The sequence below is a fragment of the Diabrotica virgifera genome, chromosome 7, assembly GCF_917563875.1.
Source record: "Diabrotica virgifera virgifera chromosome 7, PGI_DIABVI_V3a".
NCBI lineage: Eukaryota > Metazoa > Arthropoda > Insecta > Coleoptera > Chrysomelidae > Diabrotica > Diabrotica virgifera.
Window position 1 is genome coordinate 188,796,868 of NC_065449.1, and position 23,879 is coordinate 188,820,746.

General features: G+C 34.8%; 1 protein-coding gene across 10 annotated transcripts in view; it reads right to left on the minus strand.

Annotated features, from left to right (window-relative positions):
• The window catches only part of LOC114326009 (serine/threonine-protein kinase tousled-like 2), an 804,614-nt gene that overhangs the window by 676,997 nt on the left and 103,738 nt on the right, over positions 1-23,879 (minus strand). The window contains exon 1 of one of the 10 annotated variants that reach the window (XM_050655811.1): positions 13,647-13,759. The exons of 8 other annotated variants lie outside the window; for them this stretch is intronic. In XM_050655811.1, the coding sequence (XP_050511768.1) occupies positions 13,647-13,662 (16 nt within the window). In that variant the 5' untranslated portion in view covers positions 13,663-13,759. Of the gene's footprint in view, positions 1-13,646; positions 13,760-23,879 lie in introns of those variants that run through there. One more of the 10 variants, XM_050655818.1, reaches the window with a different exon arrangement.

Here is a 23,879-nt window from a genome sequence, read left to right on the forward strand (position 1 = left end):
TAAAGCTTGTTGAGCTCTTTAGAAAACTTGATTCTGTTTTACAAAAGCACATTAGGAGAACAACGAATGGTAGTAACAAGCAGCGTTACTACTTGAGAAAACGTATTCAAAACGAAATTATTCAGCTCCTCCATGACCAAATCAAAATTAAAAACTTTCTGAAATCAGCTGGGCACTTATTTAAATATCAAGGTGCACTCTAGAGTTCTGAAGCCGGCCTAGACTACGACCGGAAAAAGGGGTAAGAGGTTTTCCATATCGACAAAATGGGAGGTGATGAATCATGCGAACATATTTATGTTTGATGATTTTGTTATGGGAATGATACAAAAGAACACGAGAAATAAAAATTTTTTCGTTTCGTCACTCAGCTGCAATACTAATCTCTCAAAGTGAAGATTAAAGATGATTTACAAGGTATGCTGCACCAGTTTAATATAACCGCTAGAAAATTTAACATCTTAATTTCCCCAAAAAAGACCAAATGCGAAGTTATAACAGCAAATCTGCTAAGATGTAAATTAGATGTAGAGGGTCAGATAGGGCTTACAATACCGGGATTCCGGGATCCCGGACGATTTTTGTCCGGTATTAAAAACCGGTATTTATGTAAAACTACCGGTATTTTGGTATTACATTAGTTGATAAAATAGTTATTTATGAAACAGTTCGTGAAGTATGCTTTTTGCAAACGCACGCGATTTTTAGAGCACGAGCGACAACGGAGCGAGCGATACAATATTTTATCTACGATAAACAAATAAAAAAACTGTAACTCTTCGTCACTGGAATTCATTTTTATTCTACAATTTTTATAACTTTGACATTTAAAAATCCTAACTACATACTATCAAACCACAAAACTGTCAAAAATTTTGATGTAAGTCATTGCTCATATTGTCATCACCATGACAACTCAAAAATTAAGGATATTTGATTATATGAAAGTATGTATGCCAAAAAAACCGATTGAAAGTGTGCGAAAAAGTAAACCTTATTTAAAATACATTGTTACTTCACGCACACTTTAAACCCTTCACGCACTGCTATCTATAATGACAGTTTTCACAAACTAAAAACTTATATATAATATGACATAGAGTAGATAAATTGAATTTATCTACTCTATGTCATATTATGTATAAGTTTTTACACAAGCTAACTGTAATGATACTCAATTGTACCTGCTACCAACTTCTGCAGTAGGGTGGATCGATTATCGCAAAATCTTAAAAAAAATTACACATAGATTTGGAATACCCACCAAAAGTTACCTTTAATAACGACAATAAAAAAGTGCTATTACAACATTTTGATAAAATTACAGCTTCTGCCCTCTACCGGCCTCTGCCCTCTACCGGGTGAAAATCGAAAAAAAAAATGGAAGTAATAATTACAAAATTTAAAAAAAAATTGACAAACCGAATTGGAATAGCCACCAAAATTTACTTTAGGAACGACAATAAAAAGGTATTATTACGACTTTTGGATAAAATTGCATCTTCTGCCCTCTGCAGGCTTTTGAACAAAGAAAAAATAAATTTGGCATTACTAACAGAAGCCCGGTCCTGGCAGTCCTGGTTTGTTTAGTCTAGTCCAAACTTAGGGGTGCTGCGCCTTTGGACTTTCAGTAATGTTTATTACTTCTACACTTTCAATGTTCACAAAATTATTTTAAACTTCCTACCTTGGCCAAAGTTTGTGACCACTATGGGCTATCGGACAGATCTGCAGCAGCTGTGGCAACGGCAGAGCTACAAGACCTTGGAATTGTTACCAACGCTAACACGAAAAATATTATAGACAGAAACAAACTGAGAAGAGCAAGAGACAAATCAAGAAAAGGTTTTATGCAAAACTTCCTCGAAACTGTGCAGACTATATATTTTGACGGAAGGAAAGATAAAACTTTCGTTATCGAAAATATTTAAGGCAAGCACCACAGAAGAACCGCAATAGAAGAGCATGTTTTATTAGTTCAAGAGCCACGCTCCATATTTTTAGGTCACACAGTACCCCTTTCTGAATCGACTCTAAGCATTTGTCGAAGACATGAACTTTTTAGAGAGTTATAGGTATAATATAGAAGAACTAGTGGTAGTTGGATGTGACGGAATTGTGGTAAATACGGGAAGAAAAAATGGTGGAATGTCTCAAGTAGAGTTAAAGTTAGGCCGCCCTTTACAAAGATTTGTCTGACTGCTTTACTCTAATAAATTGCCTTTAAGGCATCAAAGCGTAGTCGATACCTAAAGCAAAATTTGAAAGGAGTATAGACCCTGTAATTCAAAGAAATGCCTATTTTGTACATTCGGAAAAACTTCTGTTATGTATGCTGCATGACACTTGCCGGCATATAAGAGAGCTGCACTTCGTCGCATTCTCAATGCAAAAACTAAGGCCAATAATTATTCATCTGACATCCGACCTTTTATTATTCCACAAATTAATTTTGACGCAGATGACTGTGTTGATGTTATTGATTGGCAAAACAATAAAATAACTTGTCCTCCTTTGCCTCAAGGTTTGAAAGTAGAGGATTTGAAAAATATTATTTCCGGATCTCCTGAGAAAATCATTGATATCGCTGCATTTCGGTATTGATATCGCAATTGATATTGGGTCACAAAAAAGACAGTTTTATCAAAAAGATATGCCAAAATTTAAGTCCAAAAAATACTCCAAACAATAAATAATCAAAATTAAGGGGGAGGGGAGGCAGTGGGTGGATGAATAAATATGACATATTTCAAAAATATTTCAAATCATCAAATACATCAAAAAAACATGTATATATGACTTAGCTTTTCAATTAAAATCAGTTCGTATTATTTATTTTTTTTTCAACCCCCGGTAGAGGGCAGAAGAGGAATTTTTTTTAAAAATCGCAAATAAATACTAGGTTTGTAATACCAGTTGGACAACTTTTGCGCACTATTCCAAAACAGTTTTCGAAACTTCTATTTTTCGATCCACCCTATTCTGCAGCTTTAGTCTTTCTACTCAGTTGTTCTACTTTCAAGTGCTTTCAACATTATTTTACTCTTTTTTAGTTACCAATGCTAGTTTTTTGTAATTCAGTTCTAAAGGATTTTGTAAGAACAACCATTTTTTTAATATTATGCATGCGTTCATAATTTTCTTGAAAATATACAAGGTAATTTTATTTGACGCAGTATTTTATTCTACAGCAGTGTGAAGAATCATTCCGTAGTTGATGTAAAAAACGAGACTACGCAACGGTATGACATACCGCATGTCAGTGTCTACGTTCTGAAACATCCACGTCAGTAGTTAAGGATTAATTTATTATGTTTATGTGGGATTGAGTCACAATTTTTAGTATGATACAATTGATCCAAATAATGGCATAACCCAGACATCCAAAGTGAAAGTTATCCTCCAACACTAAATTATGCTATATGGTCCACATAATGTCCAGAAAAAAGTCACACCATTTTGAGCATCGGGTTGGTGGGGGGAGAGGGGGGAGAAATCGGTAAAGTCGTAGTTTTTTACGTTTTTCGTCAATATTTCTAAAACTATGCGGTTTAGCATGAACAACATTCTATACAAAAATGTTCCACATTAAATTTGAAATAAAAAAGGCCCTACGCATAATCCTTCTAAAATGAACGGTTCCAAAGTTACGGAGGTAGTATAGTATAATTGGTCCAAAAAAAAACCCTAACACAGACATCCAAAGTAAAAGTTTTCCTTTAACACCAGATTGTTCTATCACATATTGTTCAGTAAAAAGTTACACCACTTTGAGAGTTTGGTTTGGGGGGAAGATGGGGGGAAAATCGGTAAATTAGTAGTTTTTTACGTTTTTCGTCAATATTTCTAAAACTATGCTTTAGCGTAAACAATGTTCTATACAAAAATTTTCTACATAAAATTTAAAACAAAATAGGTCCTACACATAATTGTTATAAAATCAACGGTTCCAGAGTTACGGAGGGTAAAAAGCGGAGGTTTTCGATACTTTTTATATTTTTTTGGGCAATTTATGATGATTTTGGGTGGTGAGGTTGACGTTTCTTCAAGGGCTTATCACTAAACCAACGGCCACTGAAATAGCAAATTTTATTTACAAAACACAATCCTGGTAAAGAAAATTTCTTTCATCAGTAATAATATTATAAATTGCCCAGAAAATATAAAAAGTATCGAAAACCTCCACTTTTCACCCTCCGTAACTCTGGAACCGTTGATTTTATGACAATTATGTATAGGACCTTTTTTGATTTAAATTTTATGTAGGTAGAACATTTTTGTATAGAACATTGTTTACGCTAAAGCATAGTTTTAGAAATATTGACGAATAACGTAAAAAAACTACTAATTTACCGATTTCTCCCCCATCTTCCCCCCAAACTAGACGCTCAAAACGGTGTAACTTTTTACTGAACAATATGTGGACCATATAGAACAATTTGGTGTTGGAGGAAAACTTTTACTTTGGATGTTTGGGTTAGACCTTTTCTTGGACCAATTATACTATACTACCTCCGAAACTTTGGAACCGTTCATTTTAGAAGGAATATGCAGAGGGCCTCTTTTACTTTAAATTTAATGTAAAACATTTTTGTATATAAGGTTGTTCATGCTAAACCGCATAATTTTAGAAATATTGACGAAACACCTTAAAAACTACGAATTTACCGATTTCTCCCCCCTCTCCCCCCAAACCCGACGCTCAAAATGGTGTGACTTTTTTCTGAATATTATGTGGACCATACAGAATAAATTTTGTGTTGGGGGATAACTTTCACTTTGAATGTCTGGGTTTGAGTCTAGTTATAGCATACTATTTGTTGGTGTAATAAAAATTACATGTCTTAATTAATTACTGTTTGACATTTCGATTTCCACTGCGGAAATCGTTCTTAAAATGAAAAATAAAATAGGTTTGAAAATTCTGGGAAGATTTTCATAACCTGGGCCGAGAGCACGCCAAACAGAATTCTATTTTGCTGACGTCACAAAATAGAATTTCATAATGGGAGAACCGACGGTTGCTAGGCAACGTGACGCCACTAAAATAGAATTCTATTTTGCTGACGTCACAAAATAGAATTTCATAATGGAAGAATCGACGGTTGCTAGGCAACGTGACGTCACTAAAATAGAATTCTATTTGGCGTGCTCCCACAGCTGATCTTTTTAGGTTATGTGTACTTCTGAAACACATGAAATTTTGGTCTCGATCTTATGGACTCTAGCAATCTGTGGTTGAAAAATCTAGTTCCTTGGTTAGGGTTTCAAAATATCTTCGCTATGTAACGATGCATAAATTAAAACACCATTGACGCAAACAAGAAAAACTATTCCTGAACAGATGAACACCCGGAAATAATGTATACACACAAAAATATAGTTGTTCCATTATATCTTTGCACAAACGTCAAATCTTTATATGGACGCCCGTGTATGTATCTAGTGTCAATGTAATAATTAGTAAATGACTATTATCGGTGGACGTATTTTATAAAGTTAATACTGTATATTTTACAAGAATAAAAAACCGCTAAACGCCGTAAAAATGAGTGGCGCATACAATATTCCAGCTACAAAAGATCTGATGAGTATTACGTGGCGCGAAAATGTATTTTCATTTTGATGCAAAATAAAATTTTAGTTATATTTTTAAAGATTTTTCCATAATATTTGCTAAATTTGAAACTCTTTTGTGGCGCGTTTACTTCAAATTTAGCAAATATTATGGAAAAATCGTTTAAAATAAAACTTACAATTTTATTTTGCATCAAAATGAAAATACATTTTCGCGCCACGTAATATTCATATCAGATCTGCTGTAGCAGATAGCATTTTTACGGCGTTTAGCGGTTTTTTATTCTTGTATCAGGAGTTTTTTATAAATTAAATATATGAAGTTGAATGCAATTTTTCTCGAATGTACACTAGATTTTTTTTCTATTCGAAATAGATTGAAAAAAAAGAGGATGGCCGGTTAATGAACTCGGATTGGCCGTTGCCAGATCAAATTTAGCGTCGTAACCACTACAACTACATAAACCATTTCGGGAATAATCGTTAATTTTATTATACTTTTGTAGCTTAATAACTTCTAAACGGCTTAACCGATTTTGATCACTAAACATGAGTTTGAAACGTATTGGCAAGTAGTATCTGATGCATCTAAGGTCAAGTATGATAACTGAAGCTATTACAGAAATTATTGAGCTTAAAAAACCGTTTTTCCCATAGGAAATAGATTTGATCATACTTATGAAGCCTATAACTTCCAAAATTCGAATTTTCCCGGATATGAGGCATACACCGCCAAATTCGTCTAGAGTCCTTCTACAAACGCTCAGTTATTGGCGCAATTCGTAGGTTGAAATTTTGAGTAATTGTCAAAAATCCAAAATTTTCAAAGTTTAGTTTTTCAGTTTTTCGGCGATACTGAGCCGTGTGTATGTCTGATCCTGACGGCTTGGACCCCATTTGAAAGCTTAACTCAACACTATTGATTTGGTTTATTTGCGGTTCTCCTGTCTCTTCTTGAACCGAAGGTATATACCCCCAAAAAATATGCCGTTTTGTACCTACCAACTCCTATAGCTGGCTTATGGGTGGTCAAAAGTCACAAACTACACCGGTTCTGAATCGGCCCTGACCCCCTCTTCAAACACAGAAAAAAAATTCAGATCGGTTTAACTTTTCCAGTCACATACATACATATCCACAAACATTTTCCCTTTTTTAAATAGAAATTGAGTCATATTTCTGATGTCGGTAACTTTTGAATGGTATAACGTATAACCGATTTTCAAAATTAGACATGCGTTGGAAAGGTAATGATCAGTACTATTAGAAGCCGCAAAGGTGGGACTTAAATTTTCGAAGTTTTTGGGAGTTTTGGGGACGAGAACGAAAAACAGGCCCTAAATAGGAAGGGCCGTAAAATCCACACCCTTGGACCAAAATGGATGGTTGACATATGAATGGGTGAGTCTTTTCCTGAACTTTAAGACGGGAGTCGGCACAATTTTCAATTCCGTCCGATTTAGAAAATCGAAAATTTTGTGTATATATAGTTGCGTGTAGGGGGGTGTGGGTGTGCGCCACTGGCGAGAACTGCCGTTCTCTGGTAATATTTAACTAGCACAATATAAATTTATAAAATAAACTCAATACAAGTTATAAATTCCAATAGACACAATAAATGCGCTAATGCCACTGCCACTGACAATGATAAACGTCAAAATTCATAGTAAACAAGGTATCAAAGACATGCCGTATTGTTTATCCTTGTTTAACTTATTGTGGTTTCTATGGACGATGGATTTTGCGATACTAGTTTCTGTGAGTAAAAAAGAGACCTAGTGTAAAAAGTAATTCGTGAATCATTTCATGCATGTGTAAAGATTATAATGGTAGAACTATAATAGGAAATAATATATAGATTTATAAACATATTATAATAGTACAGTAGAGCGTCGATAATCCGAACTAATTGGTACAGGGGTGGTTCGGATTATCAAATTGTTGGGATTATAGAACATATGTTCAAAATACATACAAAGCTTATAAACGTAGTACATATTATGTACAAAGTTTTAGTTACAAGGAATAAAACACCTGTATAATAAGCAAATATATTGTATGTATTTCTGCATAAACAAAATAAAAATCCGTGATCATATTTTGCCCATATTGTCATATTAAATCCAAAAATTCGGTCCGTGACCATATTTTTTATTTTTTTTGCGTTCGGATTAGCGATCGTTCGGATTACCAGGTTTCGGATTATCGACGCTCTACTGTATATTATTCAACGAGCATGTAATGATGGCTATTACTCACGATGATGAAGTTTGCGACACGAGCCGTAGGCGAGTGTCGTAATTCATCAGAGTGAGTAATAGCCATTACATGCGAGTAGAATACTATACTTTTTCTACGACTGTTTTTATTTTAATTAGTAAAAAATTTAATTATCAACTACTCGAGATTTAAATTATAATAATTTACAGAAATACCTAAATGCCATTTACCCCTAGTACGTGGCTGAATAATTGGTTGCCTACTATTACTAAATTCTTATTTATTGTAAAAATACAACTAGAAATAGCCAATATAAGTTCTATTCGTTTCCGAAAAATTATAAGCTTAAATTTGTACCTACTGTCAGTGACTCTAATAAATAGGAAATGGCTGTTGTCGGTAGGGCTTACAATACCGAGCCAAAATCTCAATACCGGTATTTGGTATTTAAAATTTCAAATACCGGGATCCCGGTATTAAAACCGGTATTATGAATAAAAAATATACACCTTATATTTATACTATCCTCAGTTGTTATACCGACTTGTTATTAAATAATATATGAAACCTATTAAATTTTGTTTTGAAAAGAGTAGAAGTTGTTTATAACATTCCATAGAGAGTAGGAATAGATTATGGTCTCATTAGTTTTGGACCAGATAACAGCGAAACTACAGGGTAACATTCCATGGTGCTTAATGTATGCTGATGATGTCGTGTTAGTAGGAAACAGCGAGACTTAGAACAAAAACTGGAACAGTGGGGGCAAGCTCTGGAGGAAAAAGGTTTAAAACTTAGTAGGACAAAAACAGAGTATTTGGAATGTTCATTTAAAGATGGAGTTACTACAAATAAAATGGTATCTTTGGATGGTGAACTGATTGTAAAAAGCAATAGTTTTAAGTACCTGGGATCGGTATTACAGAGTAATGGAGAAATAGATGGAGATGCATGCAGTAGAATTAGGGCTGGATGAATGAAGTGGAAAGAAGCGAGTGGTGTGTTGTGTGACAGAAAAATTCCAATGAAGCTGAAGGGAAAATTCTATAAAACAGCCATAAGATCGGCTATGATGTACGGAACTGAATGTTGGGCAGTGAAGAAGAAAGAGGAACAACAAATGCATGTGGCGGAAATGAGAATGCTTAGATGGATGAGTGGAGTGACAAAGAAGGATAAAATTAGAAATGAGTATATTAGGGGAAGTCTAGTTGTGGCACCAATTGATGCCAAAATGAGAGAGTATAGGTTAAGATGGTTTGGTCATGTTCAACGTTGAGACGTTAATCATCCAATACGAAGAATAGCTGAAGTGCAGATTCCTGGAAGGAGTAGGAGAGGAAGACCAAAGAAGACCTGGGGGGAGACGATAAGGCAGAACATGTTGGTAAAGGGGATTGACATTGATATGACCCAAGATAGAATTGTGTGTAGAAATGCAATTAAGGAAGCCGACCCCGCATAGGAATAAGACAAAGAGAATGATGAGAGAGTAGGAATAGATAGATACAAAAAATGTGCAAATAGAAAAACTATATATATTTGATTCTAAGATAAATTTTGCATATTATAATAGGACAGTACTTTTACTTATGAAATTTGCTATTTGTAAATTAATTTAACTTTAAAATATATTAATACAAATATTAACTACTGTGACAAATATTTTATATGGATTACTCTCTATTTAGACCGCTACAAATTTTCAATTATTATTAATAATTCAGAAAATAAGTGAGCCTAATTTATACACCACAATACACAAAAAAATGAAAAATAGATCAGAAAATGTAAAACCAATTCTGATTAATAAATCTTTCGGCTTATTTATAAAATAAAGTAGTCTAATTTTAAATATTTAAGAATTTTTATATAACTCATTTTATATATTTGTATACACGAGATTTAATCATTTGGTTGTAGAAGCTGATATAACCCTTCGTCTTAAATTAACGACATTCACGCTTTTAGAAAGAGCTATACCTGACTTATATGTGTAATAAACGTGTTTAATAAATATTTTTTACAATGATATTGGTTGTTTATCTTCAAAAATAATTTGTTGTAATAGCAAAAAATATCTTAGAAGAAAGATTATTGTGCATCAATTCAATTTTTATAAATTAAGCTAATACCGAAATACCGGTATTTTATTATAAATACCGGTATCGAATACCGGACAAAAATGGATCCCGGTATTCGGGATCCCGGAATCCCGGTATTGTAAGCCCTAGTTGTCGGTGGACGTATTTCATAATATATAGTTATAATGTATATTTACATTTAACTATATATAATATAATAATATATAACTATGCATAATATGTTATAACATATTTAACACAATATAACTTGAATAACAAACACAATATTAGTTATAAATTCCAATTAACATAAACAAAATGCGCTAATGTCACTGTCACTAAATTAAATGATAAACGTCAAAATTTTTAGTAAACAAGATATAAACGTACAAAATATACTGACATTGTTACAGTTAAAATTCCTTTAAAAATTTTTCGAATTTAATTATTGGTATAAATTACAATAATTATTGTATTAAATAAACAAGTTTAAGTAATTTTATTGGCAGTTTATATACGATTAATATTAAAAGTGGCATGCGCCACTTGAATCTAACTTCAGCCCGTGAGTAATGAATTATTACTCACGGGCAGTGGCGCACCCGGGGGGGTTTTGGGGGTTAAAACCCCTCCCAGGGCATATAACAAAGATATATAAAGAATAGTAATAAACCACTAAAACCGCCTAAACCTCTAACTTTTTTAAAGTAAGACGGATTATGAAACCTTTTGCATTCGATTCGGGAGAGCTTTAGGGAAATTCTTTAATACTTGGCATGAATAACTACAAATGAGAATTGCATTCTTGTAGGCGGAAAATCCATTTTCCAAAGTGCATCTCAAAGTGTTTACACAATAAAAATTCACAACTTGGAAAATAATCATGAGAATGAGTTTAATTTTCATATTCGGAGGATATTGAGGTCGCTAAACAGGAATATAGGGTCGGCGAAGCTGTAAGAGGTACCTGGTGCCAGGAATCTACGCCATCTCTAGGAGTTTTATAGAAATTCGTTATTGAAAATAATTTATTATCTCGGAGTTTTAAGATCGCTGAACAAGAATATTGCAATGAAGATGTTGTACGAGATACCTGGTGCCCTGTATCTACGTGGTCTCTGGGAATTGTATGAAAATTCGTAATAAAATTTGTTGCAACATGTTATTCCGGGGTTTTTAAGGTAACTAAGAGTTTTAATCATATACTCGAGGTTCTGGCATCTTTATATCTAAAAAAATTATTATTAATAGTGAAAAAAAATTTTGAATTATTTTTTTTTTCATAATTTTCGCTCTGAACTAAAATAACTTACTGTTATTGTTATTCACCGTTGAATTTTATAACGAATTTCTATAAAACTCCAGAAGACGAAGTAGAGTCCGGGCACCAGGTAACTCATACTCATACAGCATCTTCCATGCAATATTTATTGCAAAACTCCAGGAGATAATATAGATACCGGGCACCAGGTACCTCGTACAGCATCGTCTAAGCAATATTCGGGTTCAGCGACCTCAAATACCTCGGAATAAGTTTCAATGATGTTCATAATGTATTTCCATAAAACTCCAGGAGACGACGTGCCTATTGGGATACCGGGCACCAGGTACCTCTTACAGGTTCGCCGAACCCATATTCCTGTTTAGCAACCTCAAAACCCCCGAGTATAAAAATATAACTCATTTCCATGATTATTTCATTCATAGGAGATTCTGACCAATAGAAAGCTACAGAAATAAAAATTAAAGTGATAATTTTTGATAATATCCCGTCGTCAAGTATATTAGGTCAGATGCCCTTCGTTGCTATGAAAAAATACATTCAGTGACATTAATGACAATTGCTGTTTTAAAAGCTTTAAAAGTGATGACTTTCAACCGTCAAATATTTATAACAACTGTGTGTTTAACTGTAGTAATTTGTACTTACATAAATAAATTACAATAAAATTTTGGTTTTGAACAGTTTTATTCATGAAACAATCGCAGCAAATTGCACTCGATCTCTAAAATTATTATCGAATTGTTTCCCTCGTGCCACTTTGACATAATTTCACTCCCCTTCGGGTCGTGCAATTAAAACTGTCAAAGTGTCACTCGAAAAAAATTCGATAATTTTAGAGCTCTTGTGCAATTACTACTGGTTATTTTCTGAGTTGTAAATTTTTATTTTTTGACACTTCAAGAAGCACTTTGGAAATAGTTATTTGTGAAACAGTTCGTGAAGTATGCTTTTTGCGAACGCACGCGATGTTTAGAGCACGAGCGACAACGGAGCGAGTGCTATACATCGCGTAAGTTCGCAAAAAGTACTTCACGCACTGCTATCTATAATGTATACAGTCGGAAAAATGAAAGAATACCCATGAACGAACATATAAAACACCCTGTATTTTCCTGTCACCGTGTCACAAAGAAAATTGTCCAGTGCAAGTACATGTAACAATAATTATTACATGTACTTGCGCTGGCCAATTTTTTGTGTTACACCTTGACAGAAAAATACAGCGTGTTTTATATGTTCGTTCATGGGTATTATTTCATTTTTCCTACTGTAGTTTTCACTATACAATGTATTTATCTACTCTATGTCATATTATGTATAAGTTTTTAGTTTGTGAAAACTGTCATTATAGATAGCAGTGCGTGAAGTAACAATGTATTTTAAATGGGATTTACTTTTTCGCACTGGTTTTTGACACACTTTTATATAACAAAATACCCTTAACTTTCGCGTTGTCATTGGTGATGACATAATGAGCAATAAATTACAAAAAAAGTTTTGACAGTTTTGTGGTTTGACAGAAGTTAGAATTTTTAAATGTCAAAGTTCTAAAAATTTTAGAATAGAAATGAATTCCAGTGACGAAGAGTTACAGTTGTTTTATTTGTTTATCGTAGATAAAATATTGTATGAAACTGTGCGTGAAATACTTTTTGCGAACTTACGCGATGTTACTCTAAACATCACGTGCATTCGCAAAAAGCATACTTCACGAACTGTTTCATAAATAACTATTCTGTTTACAACAATGCAATTTTTATTTGTACCTCATGCCGAGCATTCAAGAATTTTCCTAATGCTCTCTAGAATCGAACGCAAAAGGTTTCATAACGTAATGCTTTATATCCTCGCCTACAGGAAAATGTAACTTGTTTTTCACAAACAATACAAAAAAAATTCGGTTTCCAAGCCAACCCCTCCCAGAGGAAAATTCTCGGTGCGCCACTGCTCACGGGTACAGTAATGGGTGCTATTATCTATGAAAAAATAGCGAATAATGAGCATGTTATTAAACGGTCGTAGAAAAATATATATTTATAATCCTGGTGATACTAAAAATTAAACATATTATAATATATTATTATTCTCGTTCACGAATTAGTATTACATCATCATCTACCGAGTCAACGGTACAACCATAGTGAATGAACCGTTTCGTAGTAACAAGCATGATTCGGAGAATTTTGTAGATACCTACCTCAACGAAAAGAGTCTCTTTTATTGGCGTTATAATGTAATAAAACTCTTAAATACGACGTGGCATGATACAAAATATAGTTTTATACTTATTACGGCGTATATCGAATTGATAGGTTACAAGTGAAATCGGCGAAACGTTGAGGTAGGCCTACACATTTGACTTGACATTTCACAATGTAGATATTAACGATCGCAGTGCTTTGAAAACAAACAATATTATTAAACGATTTCACCATGTCGGTGCGATTTACTCGATTGTTACAGTAATAGGTATCACTCACCTAGAAAATACAGCATCTTCCGCCAAGGCCAGATGGTAAACCGTACGTTTCCCCCATAAAAATGGCACTATAACCTTATTTTGATACCGTAACTGACACTTAACTAAAGTCTAATATTTTTATTAATCTGACCACACATAAAAATAATGAACAAGGACACCACAAACGGAGTAAAGCACGGTAACTTTCCACACTTACAGCACAGCTGAGATGCGACGTTGCCGATTCGAAGGTGGGAAAATCTTTGATCGGGATGACGATGACGCTTTGAATAATGTTAGGAAGTGCGCTTCTAGGAGGGTTGTTCTCTTATTCGACTTCAGAGTGGAAATATTTACAGGGAGAGGTCGAAGAATTCGATGTTTTTGGTGGGTAGGAACTTCAATAATTGAAGACACAAATGCATAAAGGGTCTATGTGACATTTGCAAGTTATTGAGAAAAATGAAGTTAACGTTTTTATGCTAGAACTTTTTTACTACAAGATCTAAAAAGACTAAATTTATAGGATAGGTACTTAGTACTAAAACTAATATATTTATTAACACTATTAAAAAAAACTTGTGTACAAGTGTATAAGGAGTATATAGGTGTATAAGTGTACATAGATCCTTTATGCACTTACATTTTAAAATTTACTGTGTACATAGATCCTTTACACTAGAGTAACTTAGAAAATATTAATTTTAAAACGTGTTTGGCTTGTTTGAAAGATTTTTAGGTTCGAACAACTTACTTTTAACATAAAAACATGTTTTGAAAAATTTGTCACATAGACCCTTCATGCACTTGTGTCTGTGTCTTCAATTGGCATAAAAGACTTTTTATCAGCTAATGTGGTTCCGGATTGTTCTTCTTTTTCCATTAATTTTAATAACTTGTCATCTACTTTGGTCATATACATAAAACAGAAATTCAACTATTTACGAATAAATTATAAAGACATCGATATCAAAACATTGCAAAAAGGAGTATTTACTGTTTAATGGAAATTGACCGCAATTCCAATTGAAAACACGTTTATTTTGACGATTCCATTTCCACTTCGGAAATCGGAGAAGTGTGATTGATTCCTAAATGGATGAATGAAGACACGTTGTTTATTCCCCGTTTAGGCCTATAATAATAATATAATTAATTCTTTTTTTAAAGGCCTCTTCGGGGTACGAAGTCTCCCTTTAAGGAGCGTAGGGGTGACATTCACGGGTAATGCAGGTGGAGAAGCAAATCTGCTAGTGGAGCGGGGGCTTTAGAAGGTGGTTGATGTTACAGTTAGCGCAGAAGCTAAGGAAGAAAGTGAAAGTAAAAAGAATGTTGTGAGCAACCTTTTAGCCAAACCAGCGAAGAAACCAACTGCTACCAGTTTTATTTGGAAACGTCTCTTGGATCAGCGTTTGGGGATGCAGCTTGTTATCTGCGATATATTAGGGCGGCTTGTTCTGGTATGTTGTAGTACTCATCAGGAAGTTCGTTTCTGGCCAATTGTAGAAGATTGGCTAGAGGGAATGAAACTTTTGGGTTTCCTGGTGAGTCTGTTGCCGTACCTATTACTTACTTGCTTTCCGTGCCCGGAACACCAACAACTTTAAATTCTGTATTTCCAATGGTTGGCCACATAGATGGCCCTGTCATTTGCTATAATTAACTCTTCTTCTGTGTAGGTCTCTCTCATATCTGTATGCTAGTAGATGCCGGCTGGTCTGAACCGCGCCACAGTCGCAGGTATCGTCTTCCTGGTATCCCCATTTTTTCAGGTTACTAGCACAACGTGAAACGCCGGTTCTTAGTCTGTTTAGCGCTTTCCAAGTCGGATACGGTAAATTGTGTCCAGCAGCCATTTCCTCTGAGGGAGGGAAATGTGTCGCGGTAGCTGACACATGCCATAGGTTTATTCTGCGCGTCTCTGGCGCTTCGGGGATGGATCTTGATGTTTTCAGAAAGCTTTTCCGAGATCTTAGTCTGCTTGGCTGAGTTTGGTGGTCATATAAGGGATGTCTTCGGTCCGTCTCCTGCTTTTTCGTTCTACCTCTGACGTGTCCTTCCTCCTGATAGGTGGTGGAACAATCCCAGCTATAGGGTATACCTCTTCGATAGGTGTCGGTTTCAGGCAACCCGATATTATACGAACCATTTCATTTAGAGCCACGTCGACGTTCTTTGCGTGACCAGAGTTTGCCCATACTGGTGCTCCAAACTCCGCGGCCGAAAAACATAATGCTAAGGCAGAAGTGAAGAGAGTGTGTGGTTGTGCTCCCCATTTTATATTAGTTAACTTGCGGATGATATTATTTCTGACACTTACTTTCTTTTTGACATTTTGACAGTGGTATCGGTAAGACAGAGTTCTATAGAGACGGACGCCAAGATATTTTGGCGTCTGGTTGTGTTCCAGCATCTGACCACGTCATACCACCTCCAGCGGCCTTCGGGCATGCTTGTTTCTAAGGTGGACAGCACATACCTGGGTTTTTGTGGGATTGGGTTTCAGATGGTTTTTATCGTAGTATAGATCTGCCAGTTTCACTTCGACTTCATTGAAGGTTCTTCCCTGAGCTGCCACAGCTGTATTATCAGCGTAAATAAATTGCCTTGTTTGTTGGTGTATGGGTTGGTCGTTGGTGTATATGTTGTATAGAATCGGCGCGAGGACACTTCCATGTGGTAGCCCATTTTTTTGGTCCCTCCAGATAGTTCTTTGACTGGAGCGTTACGTAGAAGCGTCTATTCTGGAGGAGACATTTCACTAACCTTGTTAGTCGGAAATCCTTTGTAGTTTCGTAGAGTTTTGCGAGTAGCCGTTGATGGTTAACTGTGTCATAGGCGGCAGTTAGGTCTATGAACGCTACTCCTGTTATCTGTTTCCGTTCAAAACCATCTTCAATATGTTGGGTGAGATTAAGAATTTGACTGCAGCCGTACCTATTGCAAGGCATTTTAAGGAGGTTGTTGGCTCTGGTGTTAGAGCCATTGATCGTGCGTTGTATGTGTGCACTTGCTGCCCAGAGAACGGATTCTCTCCTGTATGGGGGGAATTTTAGCGAGTGGATGTACCAATACCGACGGAAAACGTAGACTTAAAGATCCTGGTTGGGGGCGTCAAAATCATATTTTTTTCTGCTGGTGTTATACAAAATACTAATTAAAAAAACCGAAGGGCGCCTATTGTAATAATTTATCAGGCATGCACCTTACACAGAGTGAACGGTCAACAAATAGAAAGAGTAAAAACATACACCTAACTTGGTAGGAACGTCAATAACAATTGGGACCATTCAATAGAAATCAAATGTAGGATAGAGAAAGCAAGATCTGCATTTAAAAAATGGCTAAGTTATTCAAATGTCATGATTTATTAATAACCATAAAAATCAGGTTACTACGATGTTATATCTTTCCTATACTGTTGTACGGAGTTGAGTCGTGGGCTCTCACAGACGCCACCTGCAAGAAAATTGAGTCTTTCGAAATGTGGCTTTATCGTCAAATCCTGAAGATATCTTATACCGACCACGTTACTAATCAGGGTGTTTTGCTGAGAATGCAAAAAGAAAAAGAGCTGTTAACCACAATAAAAACAGCCAAAATCGAATACCTCGGTAATATGATGAGGAACAGCGAAAGAAATTGCCTGCTGCAACTAATCTTGCAAGGAAAACTAGAACGGAAGCGAGGACCAGGAAGGCGAGGGATTTCCTGGCTGAAAAAGCTACGTACGTGGTTCAACACAACAACCACAAATCTTTTTCTACAAGAAGGATAGGCACTACACGAAGAAGAAGCACCTTACACCCTAGCGCTGGACCGCTTAAAGATCATTAAGAGGTGACACTTAAATTGAGGTATACATATAACGCTTTACTCTTTACTCTTACCATTTTACAGATTACAACTAGCTGAAATACTGTGACTTTTACAGGTCTATTTTGCTTCCCTTTGTCACTTAAAACTTCTCATCCAACCCTATTCTCCTTTCACAATCTGGAGAGGTGTCTTTCATATAGACCGATGCTTTTGGTGTTTCCTCTCTGAGTTCTAGATACCAGGGTCTTCACACTGACATGACGGGCAAAGCGACTTTATCTTATTCTGGACGGAAACGACAAGTATTCTCTTTCGTCAAGACTATATGACTCAAATGCTTATTGATCCTACAGTGTCCAGTCAATGTGAACAGCCGTAGCCCAGCTGCACGACAACTAAGTAGTCCAGAGCCAGAGCGCCCGGATTCGAGCCCAGGCATAGACAATCCATTTTCATTTCTAAAAATGATACGAGCTGTTCACCGTGCCTCGGAGAGTACGTTAAGCCGTCGGTCCCCCTGGGCTAGTGTGTACATCGACACTAGTTACTTGAAACATGGTTAAAGATGTAAATGGCGCCGGAACCTGTCCGAAAGGATCTCCCCGGCAAAAAAGCCATACGATATTATTATTATTATTTATTAGTGTCCAGTCAGCAGCCTCACTATCACCCTGACAATCTTTCTATTGTGAGTCAGTAATTGGTGGAGTAATATGGAGACATATGCCAGTGGCATGAGGAAAGGTGAAAATTACCTCCTTCTTCTTTTTTCTCTTTATAAGCAATTCTGCTTGTTCATTGGCGGATTGATACCTCCATGGATGGTCAACACTCCATCTTTGGCGCGTCCAGCCGATATTTCAGTAATTCGTTTGGTATTCCGTTTTTATCTGCAGCTTTCTCTGTTCTTATGCTTTTCAAGTGTTTTTCTAATGGCGCGTCAGCATTGGTAAATTTTTCGTGCGTATTGAACTAATGGTTCGTCGTAAATTTTTACCAGTGAGGACGCGGTGCTCAGATCATTTTTGATCTTCCCTCGAAAACGATAACCGTTGGAGCGTGTGCGTCGACAACTCTTGCGTCCGATTGCGACGAAGCGACGAACACGTCCACACTAGTAGCCCAGTAAATGAACGGGAAATTCGGCGATACCGGGTTATTTTTCAAGGACAACTCCGAATTGCATGAAAATTTGGATTTAGGTTCTACTTACCCTCCACTTCAAAGTTGAAATTGTGCCGTTGGCTGCTTTTACTTGGGGGGTGACAGTCACCCCTTCTCGGGGGTGAATAAACATATGTTCAAGATAAGACCGGAAATGGATAAATTGACCGATTTTAAGCAACTTTTGTTCTATAGAGTTTTTTACGTAAGTCAATACTTTTCGAGTTATTTGCCATTGAAAATGATTTTTTGACAAAAAAACTATGTTTTCAGGCGGTTTTTCGCAAATAACTCAAAAAGTAAATATATTATCGAAAAAAATATTCTTACGCCCGGTTTCATAATCAACTTAAAGTGAACATTAACTAAAGTTCACTTTAACGTTGACATTTACCCATATGAATTGCATTGACAAGGGTACCAACTTAAAACTTAAAGTCCACTTTAACTGATTATGAAACCGGGCTTTAGCAAAAATGTAGCTTATAAAAACCCAAAAAAAATGGTGTATCAGTAAAGTCTATCAATCAAACAAAAACAAAGTTGTAGCTCATTAAAAATACGTTCCTATTCGTCTAATTCCAAATCGAATATTTCAAGGTGAAATCACCGAAAGATTAAGCACTTTTCGGGAAGAACCCATTTAAGCTTTTTTAAAGAGTTTATAAAAAGCTTTGTTTTAATTGTTAACAAAAGTTTTACCATTAAAAATAAGCGAGTTACGCTCAAAAGAAAGTTGGCCCTCTTTTTTTTTTGTAAAAAATCATGAAAACCTCGCCGTGTTTAGCTCCCCAAATGAAATTAATCGCTATCGCTTTACAAACAATTTACTTACCTGTCTATTTTTTATATGATCTGTCAGTCTCACCGGTTTAAAGTGTTTATTTTTGAAAGGATTATAATTGATAAAGCTTGAATGGGTCACTAATCACGGGTGTATGTAAATTTTGAACAGCCATATCTTAACCAATTTTTGTCTTACGGAGAAACAAAATAAACTAGCATATTTATAATAGCAAAACCTACATTTTTTTACTCATTAAGATTTTTCTTATCGCTAATACTTTTTAAGTTATTTTGAAAAAATTAAATTTTTCAAAAGTTTTTAGAAAGTTTTTTTTTACTATAAAACCAAATGTTTTCAAAAATAAGCACTTCAAACCAATCAAACTTACAGATCATATAAACAATACACATACAGTTAAAATAGATGGTAAAGCCAAACGATTAATTTCATTTAGGGTGCTAAATAGAGGGAGGTTTTCAGGAATTTTTTACCAAAAAAGGGGCCAACTTTTTTTTTCATTGTAACTCGTTTATTTTTGATGCTGTAAACTTTTGTAAAAAACAAATAATAAGCTTCGATACTTTAATAATGTTAATAAGGTTTTCCCGAAAAACGCTTCTTTCTTCGGTGATTTCGCGTTGAATTATTCGATTTTTAATTAGACGAATAAGAACGTATTTTTCTTGAGCTACAACTCTGCTTCTACTCAATTTGTAGATTTTACTGGTACACCATTTTATTCGTTTTTTATAGGCTACACTTTTGCTAAAAATATTTTTTTTCGATAAAATATTTACTTTTTGAGTTATTTGGGAAAAACGGTCTGAAAACGTAGTTTTTTGTCGAAAAATCAACATTTTAAATCGCGAATAACTCGAAAAGTATTGACTTACGTAAAAAACTTTATAGAACAAAAGCTGCTTAAAATAAGTCAATTTATCCATTTCCGGCCTTATTTTAAACACGCGTTTGTCACCCCCCGAGAAGGGGTAAATGTCACCCCCCAAGTAAAAGCAACCAACGGCCCAAATTCAACTTTGAAGTGGAGGGTAAGTAGAACCTAAATCCAAATTTCCATGCAATTCGGAGTTGCCCCTGGAAATTACACTCCAAAACGGTCATTTATTGGGCTATAGCACAATTTACTTGTGACATTGAGCACGCAAATATTTGCGACGAACAGATGGTACGCACGAAAAATTTACCAATGCGAACGCGCCATAACGTACTGTGTATTTATATTAACTTCTTCATTTGTGGTAATCTTTGTTGTTTCCGGTTCTAGGGTCATTTGTTTTTCCTCTGAAAATTACCTATATACCAAAACGCAGTAGGGTCAAACAGGTCAATAAGCTTATCTTATTTCCAAGCAAAAACGCTAGAAATAAACCGCTGTTGAAGGATAAACCACTCGGTGATCGTGAATATGCGTAAGTATCTGCCAGGAAAGTCAACATACTTTGCCCTGGATGATCTCAGTGGACTGCTCTCAAAGTTAATGGAGGACTAATTAATAGCGGAAGGGTCAGTCCATATCAGATCACCCAGTCAGTGTTGCTCAACATTTTTATTTTTCCTGATTCTTTTATCATGGATTCCCTATAGGTAGATATTAACAAAAATCCATTTGAAAAAATTTTGTAATCCATATTTTTTATTTGGCAGCCATTTTTAAAATGACGGTTCGGAGAATTTAATGAAAAACGAGGTTTGCGGAAAATTTAATTGCCAAGTCATTTTTAAAGATATCAGCATAATCTAAACACCAGTGTGTTCAGCACGAAATTCCCTTCAAAAATGTGTTATTTAAATTTCTCTATCATTAAAGAAAGTCAATAAAACTTTCTCCAAAACTTCGGAAAGAATTTAGCAAAATCGTTCATTTTTAAGACCATTAATTCTTAGGAAGGAGAAGTATCTCACAAATAATAATTTATTTCTGTGTTGAATACTCAAAATACTACCAGCAGCGTAAGTTGTAGTCTTGAGAATCAACTCCTTTCTTCCCTACAATTTTTCAAAAATGGCCGAAAGCACGTTAATGCCAATTTTCAAAGGTCAATATCTGAAAAGGGACTGAATGAAAACAAGTGAAAATTTTATTAAATGTTCTTTATACTGATAAGAATATCTCACAAAAAAATTATGACTGAGACTTAACTAAGTTTTGAGTTATAGAGTTGTGAATTCCAATAAAAACGCTATCTTTTTAATACACTCGTGCAATGCTAAATTACCAACTGTAGGCTTAAAATTATCCTAATTGACAAAGTTAAATTATGCTGAAGTCACTAAGTTACCAATAAACTTTTAATTATTTCTTCTTTTCAAAAAGAACGGACAGTAATAATAGTACCACAGGTAAAATTCTTGAATTACCACTTAGGTCGTAGAGTGCAAAACATAGAGCGACCAATTTTGTGATGTGGATATTTCTGTTTATATATGCTGTAGAGTTCATTTAGTGAGAGAAGAATTAACCTTTTCTGTTTGTGCACCTTGACATTGTCAATCACAGATGAAACATATTATTCCTTTTTACCAGGGCATAAGCGACTATTCTCGTCATCTTCGTAAAACTCTTTAACACAGTGAAAAATAGCTTCACTTATTTTGTTGCCCTGTTTTTTTGAAAGATGTGGTAAGACACCTGGATCCTTTACTAGCTGCCTAGTTAACTTTACCATGTGTTCAGATGCACCAAAGTCCTCAACTATTTTTTTCTTTGACCATGAGCTTGGTAATAGACTAATTATCTTAATTTTATCATCTTTATTAGACACTTTAAATTTTTCTTTCAGTTTAGTAATGAGTATGTCATACTCACTAATTGAAGTTTCTACTGCATTTAAATTCTGAGTTTCTAAGTCATTATAGAATGATTCTTCCAACTTTCGCTTGACCGTGCTCGTAATTTTGTCAGTTTTTCTTTGCAAAGCTGACAGTCATTGTTCTTTGTTAAGCTTTGTTATTTTACATAAAGGAGACAATTCCAAAGTTTCACAAATGGATTCCACTTGATGCAACGGATTCTCCTGTACTAATTCAAAAGAGCCAGGAAGAAATTCAGGATCATTTTCAACATTTTTTGTCTCATTTTCAAGCAATTTTTCTACAAATATGTTTGTTGCACAGGTTGGACATAGAGCCTGTCCAGAAATTAGTTTAACGTCCACATTTTTACTCTTGGAAAGGTGTTCAATTAGTATTTTACGCAAACCATTTTTAATTGGCCTTTTATGACGACTAAATGGGTCACAATATTTTTTCCCAAAGATGTGGTTGTACTTGTCTAAATATTTATCTCTGTGGTAATGGCAGATATTGGTAATTTCATTTGAAATTCTTAATTTGAGCAAACATTGTTCTTCAGTTGGCAAGTCACTTACACTAATAAAATTTTCAGACACTTCTTTCTTGTAGTGTTGTTTATGACACTGTTCACTTATTAGTTCACCCACAAAACAACTCATACTGAATAATTAAACAATTAAATAACATTACTAATATAAGTAAATTTAATTAAGCACATCAATGTAATGATACAATTCCAAAACTGCACTAACAGGACATGTTCACTAGTCAAATAACTATCACCAACTGAGCCTCATCAATACCAAAGCAATGGAGATTGAGGGGGGGGGTGTTCATGTCTCCACTTGCAGAGACATGTAGGTGCAGGTGTTATTTTAAAACTCTAATAATAATAATATATAGATTTAAGCATCATTTAATTTTGAAAATTAAGATAATTTTAGCCTTGAGTTGCTAATTTAGCATTGCACGAGGGTATTAAAAGTTAGCGTTTTTATTGGAATTCACAACACTATAACTCAAAACTTAGTTGAGTCTCAGTCATAATTTTTTTGTGAGATATTCTTATCAGCATAAAGAACATTTAATAAAAATTTCACTTGTTTTTATTCAGTCCCTTTTCAGATATTGAGCTTTGAAAATTGGCATTAACGTGCTTTCGGCCATTTTTGAAAAATTGTGGGGAAAAAAGGAGTTAATTCTCAAGACTACAACTTATGCTGCTGGTAGTATTTTGAGTATTCAACACAGAAATAAATTATTATTTGTGAGATACTTCTCCTTCCTAAGAATTAATGGCCTTAAAAATGAACGATTTTGCTAAATTCTTTCCGAAGTTTTGGAGAAAGTTTTATTGACTTTCTTTAATGATAGAGAAATTTAAATAACATATTTTCGAAGGGAATTTCATGCCGAACACACTGGTGTTTAGATTATGCTGATAACTTTAAAAATGACTTGGCAATTAAATTTTCCGCAAACCCCGTTTTTTCATTAAATTCGCCGAGCCGTCATTTTAAAAATGGCTGCCAAATAAAAAATATGGCTTACAAAATTTTTTCAAATGGATTTTTGTGAATATCTACCTATAGGGAATCCATGATAAAAGAATCAGGAAAATTAAAAATGTTGAGCAACAAATTATATTTATATTGGGTGATTTAAACT